The 23,716-nt window shown below is 43.2% G+C and overlaps 1 protein-coding gene and 1 long non-coding RNA gene across 2 annotated transcripts; both read right to left on the bottom strand.

The window, feature by feature from the left end:
* Window positions 1-541: 541 nt before the first annotated feature.
* On the bottom strand, window positions 542-4,818 carry LOC306825877 (uncharacterized protein). Its single transcript, XM_079346838.1, has 2 exons — window positions 4,338-4,818; window positions 542-2,792 (listed from the first exon to the last, which is right to left on the bottom strand). Exons 1-2 carry the CDS (start codon window positions 4,528-4,530, stop codon window positions 1,660-1,662), a joined length of 1,326 nt encoding a protein of 441 aa, XP_079202964.1. The 5' UTR covers window positions 4,531-4,818; the 3' UTR covers window positions 542-1,659.
* An 840-nt stretch (window positions 4,819-5,658) lies between these two features.
* Window positions 5,659-9,230, bottom strand: LOC306824807. The gene is made up of 2 exons (XR_013779182.1): window positions 8,700-9,230; window positions 5,659-6,628 (listed from the first exon to the last, which is right to left on the bottom strand). It is a non-coding gene; the product is annotated as an uncharacterized lncRNA (long non-coding RNA).
* Between the last annotated feature and the right edge of the window lie 14,486 nt (window positions 9,231-23,716).

The following is a 23,716-nucleotide window of genomic DNA, read 5'->3' as shown; positions in this document are numbered from 1 at the left end:
GGTTGGCCTCTAGAGGGAGACATGCTCCTTTTATCTGTCTTACTGGTGTGACAGTTACTTTTATCAAATTCACATATGTTCTTTATGTTTTATTATAATGTCTATGACAAATTGGTCTCATGGCATAGAGTAGAAAATAAAGGTGTCTGATAGTAGTTACTGTTGTTCTCTGATCCTCAGAGGTGAAATTCAAAATGACAGTAATTAAAGAGTGCCATGGATAGCTCTCTGGTGGTCATTTTTAGGACTAATATAGCATCACCTATAATCTGCTGCATGGCTCTGTACACAGACTAATTCAACAAACTGGGGACATGTCCTCACTGTAAAGGTTAGGTTTAAAGGTTTAAGGTAGCAGGAGGAGAGGTGATGGTGCCTGCTTTTAAAAAGGAAGAATGAGATGTCAGCTTTGCTCCAATTTCTGCATCCTACCCGTACCAGACTCACGTTGTGCCTTCTTTATGGTTGCAGCATTTCAATTTGAGGTATTGGAAATTATTAAATAAGAAGTGTAAGTTTATGAATGACAGAGAGCAGTTCATGAATTCCTACATTTTATTTCAGCCGTAAAAAATATAACAATTTACTTCAACGTGAATATAAAACACACGAGCTGTAAGATTTAGATCATAACTTATAACATTCAAAGGTTCCTTCTAACATGGCAGCTTTTATCTTGAGTAAGCAAAGCATCTGATGCCTGTTTCTAATTCAACATCGGCAGCACATTTGATTTCAGTACATTTACAATAATGCATTTACATTCTTACACATGACATGAGTTCACATTTTTAAGCAAAAAGCAAACTCTACAATTCCAAAAAAATACATAGAATACAATTGTCTGTGTGATCTTTAAGACAGCTAACAAAGGATGAAAATCAATGTAACCCCTAAGAGATGGTGATAATGATGATGATAATATGTGATCATGTCTTCATGGTTTGGTAATCCTTTGAATGAAATGATTGAATTAATGATTCATCATCAGCTCTTTTTTCTTCAACTGACTTTGTTATAGGACAGTTAAGTCAAACCTCGTTGCACATTTTAAGCAATAACAATTATAAACGTTTTTCTTTTTCGATTGGCCTCTGCCGAATACTTTTTCTTGGTTTACTTTTTAATGTAATTTTTATTTTATATACGTTAACAAGCGTTTTATTTTACTGTATATGAGCCAGAGTTAGCCAAAAGGCTAGTTTCCATCTGTGGTCACTTTTACATGCTAGCTGCTTAGCCTTCAGCTGCCTGCTGGTTTCCATTTCAGATATCACATTCACCATAAAGACAGAGTGTTGGACACATAATGTCATTAAATAAGTGACTTCCTGCAGTCAGGCGGCTCTTGTATTGCTTTGTTTTTTAAATGTGCATTAAGCCCTTCATATTAAGTGCTTCAAAAGGAATCCCTTACATACTAAGTCACTGCTCTGCAGCAACGTATAGCGAGAACGAGCTCAATTTAACATAAATGGTAACCAAGTACAAACCCTTTATATTACAAACCCATGTTCTGGCTTCCAATGTGCCCCTCTCATGTACACACACACACACACACACACCAATTATTAAGATTAATGGTACAGATAAGGAAGGTTCCAGATTTTGCATTGAAAGTTAGCATTTGGGAGTCAGTGTTTGTTGATTTGTTATTTGTTAATCATGTTTTTGTTGTGCCATTTCCAGGTTTTTGTCAGTACTGTTGCTGTTCTCTGTGACACACTTGTGATTTTTCACACTTGACATTCTGGTGAATGTCCTCCCGCAAACGGGACATGTGAATGACTTCTCCCCCGTGTGGAGTGTCATGTGTTGCTTCACCTGTCCTTTTTGTACGAACCTTTTAGCACACACTGGGCAGCTGTAGGGTTTCTCTCCTGTGTGGATCCTTATGTGTCTTAACAACGTCTCACTTGTCCTGAAACGTCTGTTGCAATCTGCACAGCTGTACGGCTTCTCCCCCGTGTGAACTCTCATGTGTCGAGCCAGATCTCCCCGAATAATGAAGCGCTTTGAGCAGACTGAGCAGCTAAATGGTTTCTCTCCAGTGTGGATTCTTGTATGAGACTGTAGAGACTGGCTCTGTGCAAATGCTTTTCCACAAACTGAGCATCTGTATGGTTTCTCCCCCGTGTGAATCCTGATATGACGCACAGCATCTACTTTATAGCCAAATTCTCTCTTGCAAACTGAACATTGAAAGGATTTCTTTTCTGAAATACTTCTTTGTAACATAATTACTTTTGCACTCTGTTTGGGTCTTTGAGCACACGCTGAGCACAATAACCGTTTGCTGCTCTGCATACAGTCCTTCAGCTCCAACATTTTGCCACACGCAGAGCACCTGAGAGACTTCTTTTCAGAATTGCATTCCTCATCAGCTGCAGACACGACTTTGTTTTTCTTTGTTTTGACCTTTGGCTGAGGTTTCACTGGCTCCTTCCAGACGATGTCACCGTTTTCGCTCCCTGAAGTCCCGTTGTCACGGCCTTCTGTCACATTGTCTAAATCTGACTCCGGTCCCCTGCTCTGCTGCTCATCTTTTTGGTAAGACTCTGAATTCTCTGCTTCTTCACACAGGATATTATCTTGCTCCGATACTCCACAGCCCATCCCATCACTATCTTTTCCCGTCTGCTGAGCTGAGGTGCTGGCTGTTGTTTGACTGTGATGAAGCTCTGAGGACTGAGCAGTCTCCTCCTCATCCTCAAACTTCACAGGGAGAGGCTCTTGATGCTGCTCTTCTTCTTCTTTGAGCTCTGGATGTGGCTTAGTATCTGCAGAAAGTACTGAAACAACAAACAAAATGAAAAACACAATTTGGTATAGATTGCTATTTTCTTATCTTCTACTATATCCCTTCCTTAATCTGGCTTCTTTGTCTCTGCTTTTTTGTAATTATTTGTTTGCTCTGGTGTGCACCCTATCACCCCTTATTAGCCTGATTCAATTCACCTGATCGTCCCCTACACACATAACGAGCTGTGTGTAGGGCCCCGCGATCCATGAGGGGCCCCATTTTGCGCAAGGGGACGCATTCTCTGCAAATGCGCAAAGGATGCGCATCACTGCACGCGTAGAGATCCAAGTCAGCCCGAGGCAGGAGAGAGAGGAAAAAAAAAAAAAAAAAAAAAAAAAAAAAGAAGAGTAATCTGACACCGCACACATTGCAGCAATTATTGACAGCATGCAGTATCTGACCAATCAGTGGTCAGATGGGCTAACAGGCAGTTGGAAGAAGGTAGAGAGATGGCTCCCAAACGTCAATATGAGTCGGGAGCAAGCAAAAGAATGAAAAAGTTGAAGCAAGAGGAGGCTCATTCGTCACTTTAAGGTGGGTATGTTTTTGAAATAAAAAAAAGGAAAACATTGTGAAAATAACAGCCCAGCTGCTAGCCTGCTAATCATCCAAGAGGAGCTTTCTGTCTAGATGTGGACTGGAGATTATATTTTCCAGTAGCCCTGATGATCATTTGTTGAATGTCTTGTTAACTGCATATACATTTAGCTCTGCTGAAAAAAGGTAATGTTATTTAACCAGTCAGTGCTCATTTGGTGGCTCAGGTTTATAGCCTATCAATCGATGCTATCACTAGAAGTGTAAGGCTATTTTATGGAGGTAAAATGTCGCCATCTATTGGTAAATTTAATTCACAACAGCCACATTAATCTCATTGTGTAATTTACCAGTAAGATGAAAACACATCTTAATGATCTGCTTGTATGATGGATTTCTTGTCACAACAGGGTCAATGCTTAAGTTTGTTAGCCAGCGCCGTCAAGCACCATGTCAACAGGTTCAAATGCAGCAGCACCCAACATTTCACCAGGGCCATCAAGCAACACATCTTCAGCTACAGATGCTTCTCTCACTACTCCAAGTGCACAACTGCTTCATCCTGCCTTTTCATACAATAATGGGGGGCCTCAAAATAAAATTCTATTTAGGGCCCCAAAGCGGCCCTGCTGATGGCTCAAATTTCAAGACCTCACTCTTTGCACCACCTTAAATGAACTGTGAATGGGGCAGCATTTTTCTCCTACTTTTAGCCCATAATATATGTCCATACATTAAATAATAAAGATTTCTGTCAGATAGAAAAGTTATTTTTATATGAATTAATTAAGTAATTTCTAAAAACTCTATACAATGTGTTTTATTTCATATGTGATCGTTACCCATGTGTTTTTGTTCTCCTTATGTTTTATTGTAACTTGCGTGCAGCAGCAATCATCAAATCTGAAACAGCTGTAAAAAAATTGATTGTGTACATTTAAAACAAATCTAAAACTGATCAAGTCAGCATTTAGCGTAGAGTTCAGAGACAACTCACCTGTCCTCACTAACAGGACTTTTGGCTTCAAGACAGCGTCGAGTAGTTTGCGTTGTCGCTCGTTCTCCCTCTTTAAATGACTGATATCTTCTTCACACTCGGACATGGTTCTTTCAAATAGTCCTAATATCTCTTCAGTGGCCGCAGCAAGTCGCTGACTTACCGCCACTCTCAAAATGTCCACTCTCCACATGTTTTTATCTGTTAAATAAACTTTCTCATCACGCGTCACTTTGCCAGCCACCACTGTTTACTTCCGTATTCTTACAGAAGTTCTAGCTTTCGTTATGTGCTTCGAAGCGGTTGAGCGCATGCGTAGAAACCCAGGTATTAGCCACTGTGATTAATAACCTTATCACTTACAGTCTGTTAGTAAAGCAATATTCTCCTGAAATCTTTATCCAAGGTTTGGTCCAAAGACATTAAAACGTGGTCTTAGTGCTCTGACAATGCACACAGATTGAGAGGTCTTGAGAGAAACTCGAATGATATTGTAAGCTTCTAGGAGCATTACGGTAGCACTTCTCCTCAAAGCACAACTCTTACAACTCGAGACATCACCGGGAAAGGATTTGAAAAATAAATGTTTATTAGCAACTTTGTCATTTTCAATTTCTGTGAGAACATACGATTTCAATCCTTTATTATATGCATTTTTTAATTTAATTTTAAATTCAATGTAATGCTGGGCTGTAGTTGTGATAATGTGAAAATATTTAATTCTCTGGGCTAACGAACAATCAGGTGTCTGTGTAGGTTATTGACCTTCAAGGCCATCGTAATTTTAAACTTGATCGAAAAGGCCACTTCAACAAAGTCCAGTCACCTTGTGGATAAAACTTTGAAAGGCCATTTGTTATGCCTTTTACACATGAATCATGTCAGAAGACTGGGAAAAATGATACAAGCTTAAATCTATTTCCTTCATTAGACTCTGTGCTTCATCACGCAGGATATTATCTTGATCTGATACTCCACAGCCCAACCCATCACTATCTTACCCCACCTGCTGTTTGACTTTGATGAAGCTCTGAGGACTGAGCTGGTCTGCAGCCAGACTGTCTTGGCCCTTCAAAGCAGTGTTGTGTTAGCCGGCTATTAGTAGCTGTGTTTAGTTAGATCGTAACTTTACGTTGCACTTTCAAATAAGCAGTGAGTACAGTATGTTATTCTTTTTTTCCATCGTCCCTCACTCAGAGAACTTTATTATGCAAGGGGATGAGCCGTCTGGCATCCCGTCCTCCTAAACATGATGTAGATACGGCTCAGACAAGACAGCAGGACTCACACATCACGCTCATTATAGACAGTCATGACTTAATGGAGGATATACTGGATTTATGCTACATTTATGTGTAAACGTTTCACACTCTTCCTCTAATCTCATAATTCTGACTTTTCAGAAAGACACATGGACATTGCAAGAAACATTAACTTTCAGTTCAGAATCTCAACTTTTTTCATAAAAAAAAAAAAAATCTAAGAACTTTTAAAAAAGACAGCCCCAATTGTCCTCGAAATTCACAATGTAATCTTTCAGTACACTAAAAACAAATACTGCTTGATTGTATTTCTGGTAGCTGACAAATGTTAAATATGTCCTTTAACCACCTAAGTTCAGTTTAAAGCACAAAGCAGAAAACTTTACATGCTGCTGCTTGCACCAGCACACTTGTGACTTTTCAGGCGCGTCAGCAAACTGAAGTTTCTTCCACAAACACCACAGCTGTATGGTTTCTCTCCTGTGTGAACTCTTAGGTGTCTTGTCAGCGTCCCATTAACACTAAAACTTTTTCCACAAAACAGGCAGCTGAACGGTCTCTCTCCCGTGTGACATCTCATGTGTACGACTAACGTCTTCCTCTGGCTAAAACATTTGTCACACATGGAGCAGCTGTATGGTCTCTCTCCTGTGTGGCTTCTTATGTGTATAACTAATGCCTTCCTCTGAGTGAAGCTTTTGTCACATGTGGCACATTTGAATCTCTTTTCTCTGATGTGACTTCTGCTGCTGGTTGGACTCTCTCTCTCTCTGTCGTCCACATGTTGTCTTTGATTAAGCTCAGAAGACTGCGTTTTCTCCTCATCATCATCACACCCAGAGACAGAAGTGAATGTGAACTTGGTGGTGGTATGATCCTGCTCTTTGCCTTGAAGCTGCTCTCCCTCCTGACGACTCCACAGTTTCTCTTCCTCTTCAATGTACGACGGCTCCGGGTCTTCAGCCTTCAGAGTTTTCTCCACCTCATGATGTTCTTCTTTTATTTCAATCAGTTTTTTAAGAGGGGAAACTGAAACACAGAAGAACATGATCAGTGACATGGATCACTTAACCCTCTAAAGTCTGATAGTGGACTATCCTATATCATGAATACAGTCCTCTGTTATTTTCTAGTTTTAAACTGAAACTCAGACAAACAACTATTGATTATAACCAAAACCATGCTTCACTTATCAGCGCATATGCTTTATTTATTTTTTTACGAGAGAATACATATTACCTCCTCTTTTCATAATTGTGTGTTGGGTAAAATAAAAACGAAATGTCTACAGAAAGGTCCAGATTATGTAGTTTTGGGCGTTGTTTTGTCTTTGGACCTGGTTTTGCTTGAGGTTTCAGCCCACATTATCAGCTAGCAAACGCTTATATGTGCAATTTTAAAGTACTTTAAGGGTTTCAAATCTGGGCGACAACACCAGTAGTGTTCCAGAAAGACTACGGGTGCCAAAGGGAGAAGGGAATCTAATACGGGACAAAATTTTCAGAAAATGTAGAACTCGCTGACACTGACATCATACATCAGTTTCTGTGAGGACGTGTGCAGGACCTTCTGCACACACAACAAAAACAAGCCCTGGTTTACACCTCAACTTAGGAAGCAGCGTCAGGCCAAGGAGAAAGCATGCAGTAGTGGGGACTGGGACCTGTTCAAGAAGGCCAGGAACAAACTGACGCAGGTGATCAGGTTAGCTGAGAGGAGCTACACTGAGAAGCTAAAACAACGCTTCTCAGCTAATAACCCCTCAGCAGATTAAATAAATCTCACTCAGACTCTGCCCTATCTGCTCCCCCCACAACCCCGACCCCTTACCCTCTGACTCCCCACCCACACTGACGATTTGTGAAAAGGATGTGTGTCAACTCTTCAAGAAAAAAAAAAATTAGAAAAGGCTCCAGGACAAGACGGTGTGTCCCCTCCTGCCTGAGAGTCTGTGCCAAGCATCTGGCCCCCATCTTGACGCAGATCTTCAACTCATCACTGGAGCTGTGCGAAGTGCCCTCTTGCTTCAAAAGCTCCACCATCATCCCAGTCCCAAAGAAACGCCCCTATAGACGCCCCCGCCCTTAAACCTGTGGTAATGAAGTCCTTTGAGAGACTGGTGTTAAGCCACCTGAAGGACTTCACAGGCCCCCTGCAGTTTGCATATCGGGTCAAACCGGTTGGTGGCAGATGCGGTCAGCGGACTGTACTACATCCAGCATCCCCTTGACTCCCCAGGGACCTAAACTAGGATCCTTTTTGTGGACTTCAGCTCTGCGTTTAACACCATAATCCCGGATATCCTGCATGGGAAACTCACCCAGCTCACAGTGGATCACCAACTTCCTGACTGACAGGAGGCAGCAGGTGAGGCTGGGGAGCATCACATCCTGCATCGGGAAAATAAGCACTGGTGCCCTTCAGGGGTGTGTTTTCAACCCACTGCTCTTGTCCCCCTACACCAATGACTGCACCTCAGGGGACCCTTCTGTGAAACTCTTGAAGTTCGCAGACGACACTACTATCATTGGTCTCATCCAGGACAGTGATGAGTCTGCCTACAGATCACTGTACGCCAAAACAACCTGTCATAAGAACAGTTTCTTCCTCCAGGATGTCACTCTGATGAACGCTAAAAAGTCACAGACCAGTGTCAGACCTGTCGCTGTAAAATAAGCGACAGTACCTGGCCAATTAAGCTGATTCTGATTTTCTGATGGTGTATTTAATTATGGTAAACATATTAAAAGCCTAGAGTGAGAGTCAGGTTACTGAAAATAAAAATAATAATAATTAAAAATTATTAATAAAATAAATTAGTTTAGTGCATTTAATTCCAGAAATGGCCCATTAAAAAGTTTTTTTTTTAGACTTATTTAAACTTAATGAATTGTTCTATTATTTTGAAAGTCTACATCAGCACTTCCGACTCTTGTCTGCGGAACTCCACCATGCTCAAAGCCTTTCAAAGAATAACACTGTATATTTATGTAGGTTATTATAAGATAGCACAACTCAAATGTTTTTAAGAGTCGAGACCGCTGTTTTTACTCCGTTCTTAACATTAAAACTGTGTGCAAATATTAATAATTATATAAACCTGCGTTGTCGAGGTTGTTTTCATGCTGAGAAACGTCCTTCAGCAGCCTGTGTTGACGGTGTATCTCTTCTTCATAGTTTAATATGGTACTTTCCAAAAACTCGAAGATCTCCTCCACAGCTGCAGTCAGTCGCTGGTTCACAAAAGATCTCACAGTTTGAATCGTGGACATTTTCGCATAATAATCCCGCAGAGAGCTATGAATGTTTGTGTCGCTCAGACTTCCTCCTCTTGTTTCTTAGGCTGGGTGCGCTTGATGCCGGGACTGAACCCATCCCTCCCTCTGCAGTCAAGCCAGCCACACAGGTTTTTTTATTGAACGTGATTATAGAAGCTTTACGGTAATAGCGTCTCAGAAATGGTTTCAAAATAAAAGCATTCGACGGGTACATACCGAAAGACAGTCAATAAAACATTGTTAAAGTTAATGTGCGGACATTTTGATGTGTACTTTAAAAATAAAAGCGAAAATTATCCTACCCTAACCTAATATGAGACATTTCATGTGATTTTGGATTCAATTTAAAAGTTAATGCCCTGTTATCACAGACTAATTCCACTTCAGGGTTAGGGGAGAGCAGGGTAATTTGTGCTTAGGGCAATTAGTTCCACCACCGTTATCGAGAAAACTCTAAAAGGAAATTGGGCATGTAACTACCTATTTTTTGAAGAGGTATCCATTCCAATGTCCATGCAAAGAGGGAGCCACATGGGTTGACACTTTTTTGCTCTCCAAAGTAAAATTTCTACGATCAAGGTTTTTTGATTACTATGTTTTAACAATTATAGAAAACTTTGAAAACGGCTCGCACACGTTTTAGTGCTTAGTAAGCTACACAATGAGTCTATAGAGATAACATAATGCAAGCTCAAAACATGATTGGGAATGCATTTGTTTCCAAAATTTGTGCCAAATGGATGGGGTGAGTTGTGCTAGTGGCTCACAAAGAAAAAAAAGATAGAAAGGCTGAACAGAAAAATAAAAAGAATGAAGGAGAGAAGAAAAAGGCTCCGACAGTTGCAAATCAAACCCAAGAAGAAAACAGTAGTGTATATGAGCTCAGTAGAAAGCTCCACCAGGAGAAGACACAACAGAGGAAACGAGCCGATTGAAAAAAAAGGGGGAAATTAGATGGAAGTTCTGAAAGGGTCAAAACCAACCGACCCAAAAAGAAAAAGGTGAAACCAGGAGTGATTAGGGTGATTGTCATTAAAGTACCCAACTACTGAGAAGCAGAATAGCATTAAGTGTCAAAGACAATAGAGTGAAACTTGACCTAATTAGGGTGATCATGTCAACCCTTACAGATGTAGCATAACAATACAGTAGGATGAAACCAGACATGATTAGGGTGATTATCATTAAAGTGACCAGTGCTCAGTAAGGTGACTATCAATATGCATTAAAGTGTCAAACTGGAGACTGACTCTGGGGTCAGCAGTGCAGATGAGGAGTGAGAAAAAAGTGAAAAATGAGTCCAGGATTCACCGTGTGCTTCTTCCCTGCCCTGACAGTGAAGTGTTGTACAGTCTTATGGCCAGGGGGACAAAAGAGTTCTTAAGTCTGTCCGTGGAGCACGACTGTGACAGCAGTCTGTCACTGAACATGCTCCTCTGCCCGGTGAAGGTGCTGTGCAGAGGGTGGTGTGTGTTGTCCATGATGGAGAGTATTTTGTCCAGAGTCCTCCTCTCTACCACTATCACCAGTGAGTCCAGCTCTGTACCCACCACAGAGCCAGCCCTCCTCACCAGGCGTGCTGCGTCCCTCTTCTTGCAGCTTCCTCCCCAGCACACCAAGGCGTAGAAGAGGACGCTGGACACCACAGACTGGTAGAACATCTGCAGCAGCTTTTTGCAGATGTTGAAGGACCCCAGCCTTCTCAGGAAGTACAGACGACTCTGTCCCTTCCTGCAGGTAGTGTCCATGTTAGGCGACCAGTCCAGCTTGTCATCCAGTTGCAGCCCCAGATACCCGTAGGTCCTGACCACCTCCACGTCGACCCCTTCAATAGAAACAGGTTCTAGATGTGGTTTGTTCCTTTGGAAGTCCACCACCATCTCCTTGGTCTTGGAGGTGTTTAGCTGCAGATGGTTGGCACTGCACCACGTCACAAAGTCCTCGATCAGGCTCCTGTACTCTTCCTCCTGTCCATCCCTGACACAACCAACTATCGCAGTGTCGTCTGAGTATTTCTGCATGTGGCAGAGCTCAGAGTTATACTGGAAGTCAGAGGTATACAGGGTGAACAAGACAGGGGAGAGTACAGTCCCCTGTGGTGCTCCGGTGCTGCTGACCACAGTGTCAGATGTGCAGTCCTTCAGTCTGACGTACTGTGGTCTCTCTGTGAGGTAGTCAGTGATCCACCTCACCAGGTGCGAGTCCACCCTCATCTCAGTCAGCTTGTCTCTCAGTAGGAGGGGATGGATGGTGTCAAAAGCGCTTGAGAAATCAAAGAACATGATTCTCATCACGCTGCTCCCTTTGTACAGATGAGAGTAAGCCCTGTGTAGAAGATGTTGGATGGCATTATCCACGCCCACCTTTGCCTGGTATGCAAACTGCAGGGGATCCTGTGCGTGTTGGACCTGTGGTCTGAGGTGTTGGAGCAGCAGCCGTTCAAAGGTCTTCATAACATGGGATGTCAGAGCGATTGGTCTGAAGTCGCCTGTCTCACTGGGGTTTTTCTTCTTGGGGACCGGGGTGAGGCACAAGGTCTTCCAGAGTAAAGGAACCTTCCCAAGCCGCAGGCTCATGTTGAAGACGTGCTGAAGTGTCTCCCCCAGCTCAGCAGAGCAGGCCTTTAGCATCCTGGGACAAACCTTGTCCGGACCAGCTGCCTTCCTGGGGCGGAGTCTTTTCAGCTCCTTGCTCACCTGGTCCCTGGTGATGGTGGGGGGGAAGGGGGATGGATTGTCTCTGGAGATTGTGTTTGTCCTGGTGGAGGTGTTGGGGGGAGTGAGAGGGAGGGAGGGGGTGTGTAGAGGGGTGCTGGGGGGACAGGCACTGGCTGCAGCGACGGGGCAAACAAACCTGTTAAAACCAGGTTAGGTTGGTGAACGAACCAACCAAACCGAGGCCTCGTTTGTCATCGGTTACGTCATTTTCCGGAAGCGATACGGGCCTCAAAGTGCGACTTCATTTGACACGCCCACTTTTACTCGAGACAAGCCTCAATGCCTCAGTTCATTTGTCCCATCACTAGAAGCTGCTACTCTTTGTATACATTGTAGTGAAGCCAGTTGGGTGGTAAGTGGGTTCATACCAAATGTTTATTACATATTTATGACTATGTAATGTTATTAAACGTAACATTTCTTTTGTATTGCATTCCTTTTATCGGCTGCTGTTTTGCCTCCTTATCAATTTGCCTTTTTATCAATTGGCCTAGTGTGGCTGTGTTTGATTCTCATGTACTTTTAGAGCGAACCAACTGGTGTTTATTCTTTTGTTGTTTTTCCCCATTAGTGAAGTGGTTGCCGGCTGCTGGTGGAGGCTAGGCACTCGAGGTGGTTCCCTTCATTGTTTGTAGTGGTAAGCACACTGGGACACAGTAGTTTGCACCCATTTGCTGTGGTTGTTGTTTGCCGTGAGTTCACGAGTGGTGGGTAAAGTGCACTCCTGGGAAACACATCCTCAGATATTAGGCTGCCTCCCCTTTGCTGGAACCACTCACCATGACCCCTTTTCTTTGCTATGTTTAATTAAAATTTTTTGAACATGTTTTTAGAATAAAGAATAAATTAAATAAATAAACGACTTGTCTTCTGTGCCCTCGGTTTATCATCATCTGGGGGAGGTGTTTAGCAAAGAGAGGGCTCTCACACTCCCTCCTCACAGACCTTACGATTGCTCCATTGATTTACTCCCAGGTGCCCCATTTCCGACCAGTCGCTTTTACAACCTGTCAGCTCCCGAAAGAGAGGCCATGGAGAGTTATATCACAGAGTCCCTGAACTCAGGGTTTATTCGTCCTTCGTCCTCTCCACTCGACGCAGGGTTCTTTTTTGTTGATAAGAAGGATAGAACCCGTGCATTGACTTCAGAGGCCTCAACAACATCACCGTGAAAAACAAGTAACCATTACCCCTCATCAATTCCGCCTTCGAACCTCTTCAGGGTGCCACCATCTTCACTAAACTGGACCTCCGCAACGCCTACCATCTCATCCGTATCAAGGAAGGGGATGAGTGGAAGACGGCGTTTAACTCTCCACTGGGTCATTTCGAATACCTAGTCATGCCGTTTGGTCTAACTAATGCTCCCGCAGTGTTTCAGGCATTAATCAATGACGTTCTGAGAGACTTTTTGAATCACTCCGTGTTTGTCTGTCTATCTAGATGACATTTTGATTTTTTTTCCCGTTCTCTAAAAGAACACATAGGACATGTGCAGAAGGTTCTGCAGAGACTTTTGATGAACAGACTTTTTGTAAAAGCCGAAAAGTGCGAATTCCACACTACATCAGTCTCCTTTTTGGGTTATATCCTGGAGAGCGGACAAGTGAGACCGGATCCTGCTAAAGTCGAGGCTGTTATGGAGTAGGACACACCAACATCTCGCAAACAACTTAAAAGATTCCTGGGCTTCGCCAACTTCTACAGGAGATTCATCCGCAACTACAGTCAGGTTGTAGCACCCCTTTCTCAGCTATCCTCTCTCACTGTGCCTTTTGTGTGGTCTCCTGCAGTGGAGAAGGCGTTTTTGGACCTTAAGAAAAGGTTTTCGTCAGCGCCAATCCTGGTGCAACCGGATGTAAAAAGACAATTCATCGTGGAAGTAGACGCTTCAGACATTGGTGTGGGGGCAGTGTTGTCCCAAAGGTCTTCCAGTGACTAAAGACTCCATCCGTGCGCCTTCTTTTCCCGCAAACTGTCGCCTGCGGAGAGGAATTACGACGTCGGCAACCGAGAGCTGTTGGCGGTCAAGCTAGCATTGGAGGAGTGGCGACACTGGTTAGAAGGGGCAGAAACACCATTTGTGGTTTGGTCCGACCATAAGAACCTCTCTTACATTCAGACTGCTAAGAGGCTTAACTTTCGTCAAGCCCGGTGGGCTTTGTTTTTTACTAGGTTCCATTTCACGGTCACTTACAGACCGGGAAGTAAGAACATCAAGCCCGATGCGCTCTCTAGACAGTTTGAAGGACAAAGAGACCCCGAGTACTCATGACACGATTTTACCCTCATCATGCCTGGTGGCCTCTGTGACATGGGAGATCGAGTCGGTGGTTCGCAATGCTCTGAGGGCTAATCCCGACCCTGGTGGGGGTCCTAATAACTGTCTGTTTGTCCCTGACATAGTTCGTTCACAGGTTCTTCAGTGGGGACACTCATCCAAGATCGCCCGTCACCCTGGTGTTTCTCGGACTACTGACCTCATCAAGAGACACTTCTGGTGGCCATCTATAAACAAAGACATTAAGGAGTTTGTTTTGGCCTGTTCCGTTTGTGCCCGGAGCAAGGCATCTCATCGTCCTCCGGTGGGTCTGCTTCATCCCCTCCCTGTTCCAGGCAGGCCATGGTCTCATAGCATTGGACTTTATCACCGGGTTACCTACCTCTGAAGGTAATACTGTCATCCTTACTATTGTTGATCATTTTTCTAAGTCGGATCATTTTGTGGCACTCCCTAAACTGCCCTCTGCTTCCGAGACCGCTGAACTGCTCACAGTTCATGTCTTTAGGTTGCATGGTATCCCGTCTGACATTGTCTCTGATCGAGGGCCTCAATTCACGTCACAAGTCTGGAAGGCTTTCTGTCAAGCCCTGGGAGCTACGGTGAGCCTCTCTTCTGGATAACATCCGCAGTCCAACGGCCAGACTGAGAGGGCCAATCAAGACGTTGAGGCCATGCTCCATTGTGTTTGCGCCCAGAAACCTGACGGATGGAGTCAGCACCTGTCATGGGTGGAATACGAATCCACAACTCCCACACGTCCTCAGCCACAGGTATGGCACCGTTTCAATGTACTCTTGGATACTTCCCTCCTTTGTTTCCCAGTCAGGAACCAGACATTGCCGTCCCCTCTGTCCAAAGCCACCTGCGGCGGTTACGCAGGACCTGGAGGGAGACGCGAGCTGCCTTATTAAGGACTAGGGAGCGTAATCAGAGGTTGGCAGACCATCACAGGGTCCCGGCGCCTACCTATACTCCCGGTCAAAAGGTTTGGCTCAACTCTAAAGACATTCCTCTTAGTGTTTCCTCCAAGAAGTTAGCTCCCCGGTTCATTGGTCCTTATGAAGTGTTGGAAATGGTTAACCCTTCTGCTGTGCGTCTCAGACTCCCCCCTGCACTCAGGATCCATCCTACATTCCACGTGTCTCAACTGAAGCCGGTGAGTTGAGCCCTCCGACCGTCACCCCTCCACCCCCCTGACTCATCGATGGCCATCCGTCCTTCACAGTGAATAAGGTTATGGACGTTCGCCACAGGGGGTGCGGGTTTCAGTTTTTAGTGGACTGGGTTGGATATGGACCAGAGGAGCGGAGCTGGATATCCAGGGCTCTGATTTTAGATCACTCTGTGATTCAAGACTTTTATCGGGTCAACCCTGGTAAGCCGGAAGGACCGCCAGGAGGCGGTCCTTGAGGGGGGGGTACTGTTATGATTTGGGGTGTTTAGTGTTGTTCACGTGTGTTGTTAGTTTTCCCTGTCTGTCATCTCCTCCTGTGTGCTCCCTTCCCCCCTTGATTGTGAATGGTTTCAGGTGCGCACCCAGGTGCAGCTCATCTCATCAGCTCCTGGTCTTAAGCCGGCTCTCGGCATGCAGCCGGCGCCAGATTATTGTCAACTCACCGTGGTATCGTACCTCCTAATCAGGCTCTCTAGTATTTTGTATTTTGATGTTCTCTGTGATCTCCTCGTATTTACCCTGTCCGTGTTTTCTCCTCGTCAGCTCCCCGTCCAGACTTACCTGCCCTCTCGTGTCCTGTCGTCTCCTCGTTGTCACTTTGGATTCACCTCACGCGTGCTGGAATTGGGTTTTTGGATCGTCACCTGGATTTCTGTCTGCACTGTTCACCATGGAGCTTGGACTCTCGCTCATTGTTATCACTAGTGTCACTACCCCTTGTTATAATAAGTTAATGTTTATTTGGTTGTGCTTTTGGGTCTTATTCTGAACCGTAACACAGGGAATATCACTACATTATGAGGACAACTGAGTGCCATGTCAAAGAGAGATGATGTGGTAGTGGCGGTGACTCACTCATTCAAATATTTTCATGATATAGGAGAGGGACAGAAAGTCAGAGAATGCAAGCCCTTTTTTCGAGGTACTCTTTCAATAAGTCAGAAAACAGTGTATAATGTGGAGCCAACTCGAAATGTGGCCAAGATGTATGATCTCTATAAAACCAAATGTACAGTACATGAAACACCAGTGAAAATTTCTTACTATAGATTTATATTTAACACAGAGTTTAATCTTGGTTTTCATGTCCCCAAATCAGACAGGTGTGATGAACGTGAGACACATGAAACAGCACCAAGAGGATGCACACAATAAACATGCATATAAAAAAATGCCATGCACCAAGAGCGCCAAAGAGATAGGTGATAAACAGCACCGTACGATCTGTTTTGATTCAGAAAATGTCATCTCATGTCCATGAGCTGAGGTCAGTTCATTCTTTTATAAAAGGAAAATGAATCTATATAACATGACTGACCACAGCTCACTTACTAAGAAAGGGTATTGTGCTGTGTGGACGGAGGCAATGTCAGGTAGAGGAGGGAATGACATGGCAAGTGCCATAGTCTAAATCCTTGAAAGAGCATCCTGAGGTAACTGAGATACAGTGGGTACGGAAAGAATTCATACCCCTTCACATTTTTTTTTTTTTTTACAGACTCATTTCAAAAGGGTTCAAATACGTTTTTTTACTCATTAATCTGTACACAATACCACAATGAAGTGGAAAAAGTTTTTTTTCATATCTTGTTAATTTTTAAAAAAGACTAGAAAAACACAAGTACATAAGTATTCACACTCTTTATTTAGTACTTAGTCGAGGCCCCTTTGGCAGCAATTACTGCCTTAAACATGTTTGGGAATAGTGCCACAAGCTTGGCACACTTAGATTTGGGGTATTTTCCCCCCATTCTTCTCTGCAGATCCTCTCCAGATCTGTAAGGTTGGATGGGGAGCGTCGCTGCACAGCGATTTTAAGGTCCTTCCACAGATGATCAATACGGTTCAAGTCAGGGATCTGACTGGGCCACTCTAGGACTTTCAAACACTTGTCCCCAAGCCATTGCTATGTTATTTTTACCGTGTGATCGGGGTCATTTTCAGTTGAAAAGTGAATAGTTGTTCAAGTCGAAGGTCCTGTGCACTCCAGGTTTTCATCCACAATGTCTCTGAACACTGCTCCATTCATCCTTCCCTCTATCCTGACAAGTCTCCCAGTTCCTGCCGCTAAAAACATCAGATGCTGCCACCATGCTTCACCGTAGGGATGGTATTAGCCAAGTGATGAGCGGGTCCCTAATTTCCTCCAGACTTGACGTTTGGCATTAATGCCAAAAGAGTTCTATCTTAGTTTCGTCAGACCAGAGAATCTTGTTCATCTTGTTTTAGCAACTCTACCATAAAGGCCTGATTTATGGAGCGCTGCAGCAATAGTTGACCTTCTGCAAGGTTCTCCCAGTTCTTCACAGTGACGCTGGAGCTCTGTCAGAGTGCTCCTTGGGTTCCTGGTAGCCTCCCTGACCAAGGCCCTTGTCCCCCAATGGCTCAGTTTTGAGGGGCAGCCAGCTCTAGGTAGAGTGACAGTGGTTTTGAACTTCTTCCACTTGTGAATGATGGAGGCCACTGTGCTCTTTGGAACCTTCAACGAATCAGACATTTGTTGTACCCTTGCCCAGCTCTGTGCTGCAACACAATTCTGTCTCGGAGCTCTACAGACAATTGCTTGGACTTCATGGCTTGGTTTTTGCTCTGCCATGCACTGAGCTGTGGACCTTATATGCCCTGCGTCTCACTTCCCTTACTCCGATTGGGTCAGCTTTCCAAATTATGCGTCTCTTGATGTTTGGTTCCCCTTCTCTCATTGGTGCATTATACTCCTGAATCCTTTGTCCAATCTGTAGGGGAAGACACTTCCTACCTGTTTCTTATCACAACCTGACATCTTGTCTATTAACTGATTCTTTTTAAGGAGAAGACAATTTAGGTGATAAAGAATCAAGGCTTACTCAATCTATATAAAAGTGGGTGAGTGATTAACTGTTCAGGGCTTTAAACTAAACCTATGTTTGATTTGGTGAGTGATTCAGTTTAAAGGGCCACATCAAACACATGTTGGAATGTGCACTCACTTCTGCAAGCCCTCTTCACAGAATACCTTTACCTTTCTGAACTAAAATCTCAAACAATTAGATTAAAACACATAATAACTGATAATATGTGAGCAACAATCATTCATACAATGGATATCTAATCATTCCTTTGTATTTGGTGATCAAACCTTTATTCAACAATGCATTATTGCAGTAAACACAGAGCATAGGCAGAAAGAGGCCTATTATTCTATCAGGATCCTGACCATCAAGGACTGGCACATGGGCATTTATACAACGGTGTACTGGCTCTATTTCCATCTACAACACAAAGGATACAAGTTTAATGTTCATGTCTGTCTTTAATGTTATGTTTTGGTTTTGTGTGTTTGTTTTGGTTTTTCCCCTGTCTGTCACTCCCTCTGTGTGCTCCCTGCTCCTCCCTAATTACTCATTGCTTGCAGGTTAGTGCACAGGTGTTGCCTATGCAATCAACGCAGTATTTAAGCCGGCTCCCTCCACAATGCCGGCGCCAGACTATTGTTGTTCATCAGTGGTTCGTATTCTCCGTGTCTTTCTCTGAATATTTAGTACTCTGTAATTGCTTGCTTGATTCCCTGTCGTGTATTTTGATCCTTCGTGTTTTTTCTCCCTCTCGCCTAGTTCCCAGTCCTGCCCATCTTGTATCCTGTGCTTCTCGTCGTTCGTTCGTCTTCGTCTGGCTTCATCACGCGTGTTTTTCGAGTCACATTATATTCCTTGCTTCACATAGTTGAGTGTCACATTATTTCCTGTACACATTTGAGTCACTTTAGTTTATGCATCACATTAGTGTCACTCACATTTCATATTGTATTGTAGTTCACCGTGTCACACTCTTGTATAATAAATTATTGTTTTCAAATCAAATCAAATCAAACTTTATTTATAAAGCGCTTTTCATACTTTTAAAAGTAGCACAAAGTGCTTTACATGTTAACATCACATTAAAATCACATTAAAATCATTCCCACCCTCCCCCCATCCCCCACGCATACAGACAGTATCACACTCACAGTCATGCTCACAGTCACCCCACGCTCCAACACACACACGCAGACCTACTCACATACACACACATGCACACACACCAGCATCAATGGTATGGACAGAAGGCTGAGTACGGATGAACCAGGTAAGTAAACGCCAAAGAGGAGCCGTCTGCATCGAGAGCGGCAGATCGGCCGCGGCCATCAGGGGCACCATCACAGGGTGCCCAGGGGAGGCGGGGCCGAGACCCCTGACCTCCACCCAGACACCGCAGGACGGCGCCCAGGCAGCCACAGCCCTCCACCGCTCCCGACACAGAGGGCTCCCTCGGAGGAAACACTGGCAAGAAACGTAAAATACATAAAACTTTAAAATGAGGCCAAACAATAGACTGAATAAAGCTAAAACCAATAGAATGATGGTAAGAGATAAGTAATATGCTAAAATCATAACAGATAAAATGAATAAATATTATTTAAAAGCTAGACTAAAAAGGTGGGTCTTGAGCCTGCTCTTAAAAATATGAGCGTTCTCTGCGGCCCTGAGGTCCTCCGGCAGGCTGTTCCAGAGGCGAGGGCCGTAAAAACTGAAGGATGCCTCGCCGTGGGTGTGTGTCCTGACTTTTGGGATGACTAAAAGACCTCTGCCGGAGGAGCGCAGGGACCGCGAAGGCTCATATGGTAAAAGCAATTCTGACAGATAAGAAGGCCCAAGACCATTAATACACTTAAAAACCATTAAAAGAACCTTAAAATCGATCCTGAAAGACACGGGGAGCCAATGCAGTGATTCTAAAACCGGAGTAATGTGAGCCCGCCCTCTGGTCTTCGTCAGGACACGAGCTGCTGAATTTTGTAAGAGTTGTAGGCATGAAATATTCTTTTTAGGAAGACCAGAGAGCAGGGCGTTACAGTAGTCGATACGACTGGTGATAAAAGCATGCATTAGCGTCTCCGTGTTGGCCCGAGAGAGAATGGGGCGGACTCTGGCTATGTTCTTTAAATGATAAAAACCTATTTTGGTGATGTTCTTGATGTGTGGAATAAAAGTCAGCTCAGAGTCTAAAATCACGCCCAGGTTTTTCACCTGTGTGGATGGATTAAAAGATAGTGCCTGTAATTTGGGTAAAAGTTTCTCTCTCTGAGCCTCAGGACCGAGGACTAAAACTTCAGTTTTGTCCTGGTTAAGCTGGAGAAAGTTATCTGCCATCCAGGATTTGATGTCTAAAATGCAGTTAAAAAGTGCATCCATTGGCCTTGTGTCATCAGGAGACATGGAGATGTACAACTGTGTATCATCTGCGTAGCTGTGAAAGCTGACTCCATGTCTCCTGATGACACTGCCTAGAGGTAGCATATACAAGTTAAAAAGCACTGGGCCTAAAATCGAACCCTGGGGCACACCACATGTGACTTTATGGACCTTAGAGGAGCAAGTATCTAGACTTACCATGAATGTCCTGTCTGTGAGATATGAGGTAAACCATTTGTGAACAGCACCGTTTTGGTTTATACTGTCTCTGAGTTGTGCGTTTGGTTCCCAGTTCATTCTGAATCGTAACATTTAAATAATTACAGCACTTATCTGAATGACCTGGCAGTGACCATGTTTAGCCACACACAAAGTCTGAGTGTGTGGTTTGATTGTTTCATCCATCTAACTGGATTGTTTTTTGGGTTGCAAAAAAAAAATGTGTTGGCATGCTTGAGCATGCACTTCTGTGATCTTTTCACAAATCCCATGATGTGTTATTGTTCTGGCTACAGGTGACAGTGGTGTGTGTGAGGAGCATGTGAGTGACATGATTTAAAATTCAGAAGTTTGCTTGATTCTTACCTCTTCAAAACACTGAATAGTGTGTTGCAGCCTTGCTCGCCTTCTGCGACGATGCTCTTCATATAGTTGTATTGCAGTGGTGGCCGCAATTACAGCCATGGCTATGTGATGTTCCTCCATAGTTTACACTATCTTGGTAAAGCATTATCTGACACTTATATAGGTGTGGTGCCTCATTTTCCTAATTAACTCATTGAGCTGACAGGACTCAGCTGGCATGGTTGGATTTAACAGCAGACACACTGATTGATGGGTATCTAGGAAAAGTCTTTATTGTCATTGAGTTATCAAGAGTTGCCAAAAGGTGTTTAGCAACTGTTTTGAGTGGCAGCACATGAGGACAGGAAGAATGATGTGATTCATATGAATGAATTTTAAATAGTAATGCAGATGGCTCAGAGCGTGACAACGTGTGACAATAATTCATTCAGTTATGATCTTGTACACACTGCATGAAGAGGCTAAATACATGGAGGCAATACAGTTAGGGTGGGTGATACTATTGGAAGCGGTGTGAATATATTGTAGTGTAAACACACACACACACACCCAAACACTGCTGTCTTCATAACAATTCCTACGTGGAATGGATATGAGAAGGCGAAAAAATAAACCTTTCAATATTTAGTTCGTAGCCTATTGTAGTTTTTCATAAATAAATGCATCTTAACCTGGTCTTCTGGTTGAAACAAATGCTTTCACAACTTCAGTTTTTATTTTATTTCCTCACACAACCACACTTGAGTTGCTGGGGGAATCACCAATAAATGTCATCACCCGGCATCTCAGGCTCATAAATTGTGGAGTTGCGGCAGCCGATCCAGCTGCGCTGATGTCATCACAAATGAACGTCACTTCATGTGACGCTGTCGAGGAAAGGACGTCTCATGTCTCTTAAAGCTCTCTTAAAGCTGATCTCCTCGGCTTCGTTTCCTCCGTGCATCTCTGGTGGGCAGGACTAAGACGCAAGTGGAGGAGACAAGTCGGAGGACACTCAGTGCAAATAAGGGAAGTAAGACGTAGCCATAGAGGGGGAACAGTAAAGGGCCCAGGGCCACCGCAGAGGAAAACATTCCGATGTGAACAGAGAATCATCTCTCAGAGAGGTATGATTTAAACCAGTCCAAAGCAGTGCTTTTTAATGCCTACACAGTGTTCAAGGCGTGAAAGGAGGATTGTGTGATCCACTGAATCAAACGGCGCTGTCAGGTCAAGAAGAATTCAAAAGGCACAGTTACCAGAATCAAGGTTAGACAGGACATCATTAAAAACGTTTTAAAGAGCAGTTTCAGTGCTGTGAAGAGACTTAAAACCAGATTGAAACACTTTAAAAACATTGGCCTTTTGAAGGTATTCTTGGACTTGGTTACAGACAACTTTCTCTAAAACCTTGGAAATAAAAAGAAGCTTGGAAATAGGCCTATAGTTTGACAAAACCAAGGGGTCAAGATTGTTCTTTTTCAAGAGAGGCTGCACCATTGCATGTTTAAAAAGGAGATGGAACACACCCAGAGCTCAGACATTGATTTATAAGAAGTAAAATAAAAGACTGAACTGAGCTAAAAGCCTCTTTGAACAAACTGCTGAAAGACAATCTGAGCTTGCTGTAGGAACTGAAAGGTCCTGGGAAGACTGAGGAGGCAATGACCTAAGAACAGCAATCCTATCACTGATCTGAAATGATCACGCATAAAAAGAAAGCCCCAAAGTGACATGCAGCTTCATCCTCCCATCTCAAGACCTGCTCCAGCTGATATTAATATTTCAGAAGTGCATATAAAATCACTCAAACATTGAAGTGTTGAGAAAAGCAAAAGCCCTAGAGCAGTGGTGTCCAAACTTTTTTCTTGTGCGCCAAACTTGTTGCACTAGAATCACTCACGGATTTGTTTTGTGAATAATATTGTAAGGAACTTTATGTATTTTGACCTCGACAAAAATAATGTAAAAATGCAATAAGTAATTACAGTGAAAAACTATTTTGTTGTTATGTTTTTTTGAAAAAAATAGAAGGCTTTGTAGATCAGAATTGAAAGAAACCCTTTAATAGAAAGAAAATAACTTACTTTATCTGTTTTTTTATTAGTTTTTTTCAACTCTAACGGTTATTTTTTGTATTTAGCTCCGGTTATTAAATGGTTAAACAACAGTCAGCTTGTATGCAAACATTATGCAAAGTTTAAACTTAAAAATAGTTTAAATTAAAAAAAAAAAATCAGACGACAGTAAATGCACCTTTCCCACTCTTCATATATTTGGCCCATACAGACAAAAGGAAAGTAGTAATGTTTTCTTTGGCCTTTGATCACTGACTTAGTGTCAGTCTGCCTGTGGTTCCTCGTGGCTACTTCTGTTTTTTTTGTTTACATACATTTTTCTTTAATTTCACCTGCATTTGGGTCCAATTCCCTGTTTTTATCAACACCCCATGACAGAATGAACTGAAACAGAGCAGAGGAAACACAGAGACTAAATAGACACAGTACTAATCAACACAGGTGAGACTAGTTACACAGGTTTAGACAATCAGGGCAATCAGACAGGAGGGAAAATGTGGAGAGAAGCAGCAATGAACACAAGGCCAGAAACACTATGGGCAACTCCAAAGTAAATCATGAACACTGAAGACACAGAACTCAAGGATGTAACAAGACACAAAAATGCAAACACTCAAGACTGAACTAAGAAACACAAACACACAGGGAACCGAGCAACACTAGGGAAGAGAACTGAAAAGAAATCAGTAACGTAGCTGACTATGTTGCACAATAACAATTGTAAAATATTCACGTTTTTTTTCTTGGACCTTGATGTGAAGTTAAGATTATTAATAAGCATTGGCTTATTGCAATTTCACACGTGCACAAAC

Source organism: Symphodus melops (assembly GCF_947650265.1).
Source record: "Symphodus melops genome assembly, chromosome: 6".
NCBI classification, from domain to species: domain Eukaryota; kingdom Metazoa; phylum Chordata; class Actinopteri; order Labriformes; family Labridae; genus Symphodus; species Symphodus melops.
This window is presented reverse-complemented; position numbering and strand designations above follow the sequence as displayed.

Bases quoted from the DNA above. Each gene is read 5' to 3' on its own strand.
- LOC306825877 (XM_079346838.1), bottom strand. From the start codon at position 4,530: ATGTGGAGAGTGGACATTTTGAGAGTGGCGGTAAGTCAGCGACTTGCT. The intron at 2,793-4,337 runs GTGAGTTGTCTC...TTGTTGTTTCAG, and splicing joins AGTCCTGTTAGTGAGGACAG to TACTTTCTGCAGATACTAAG.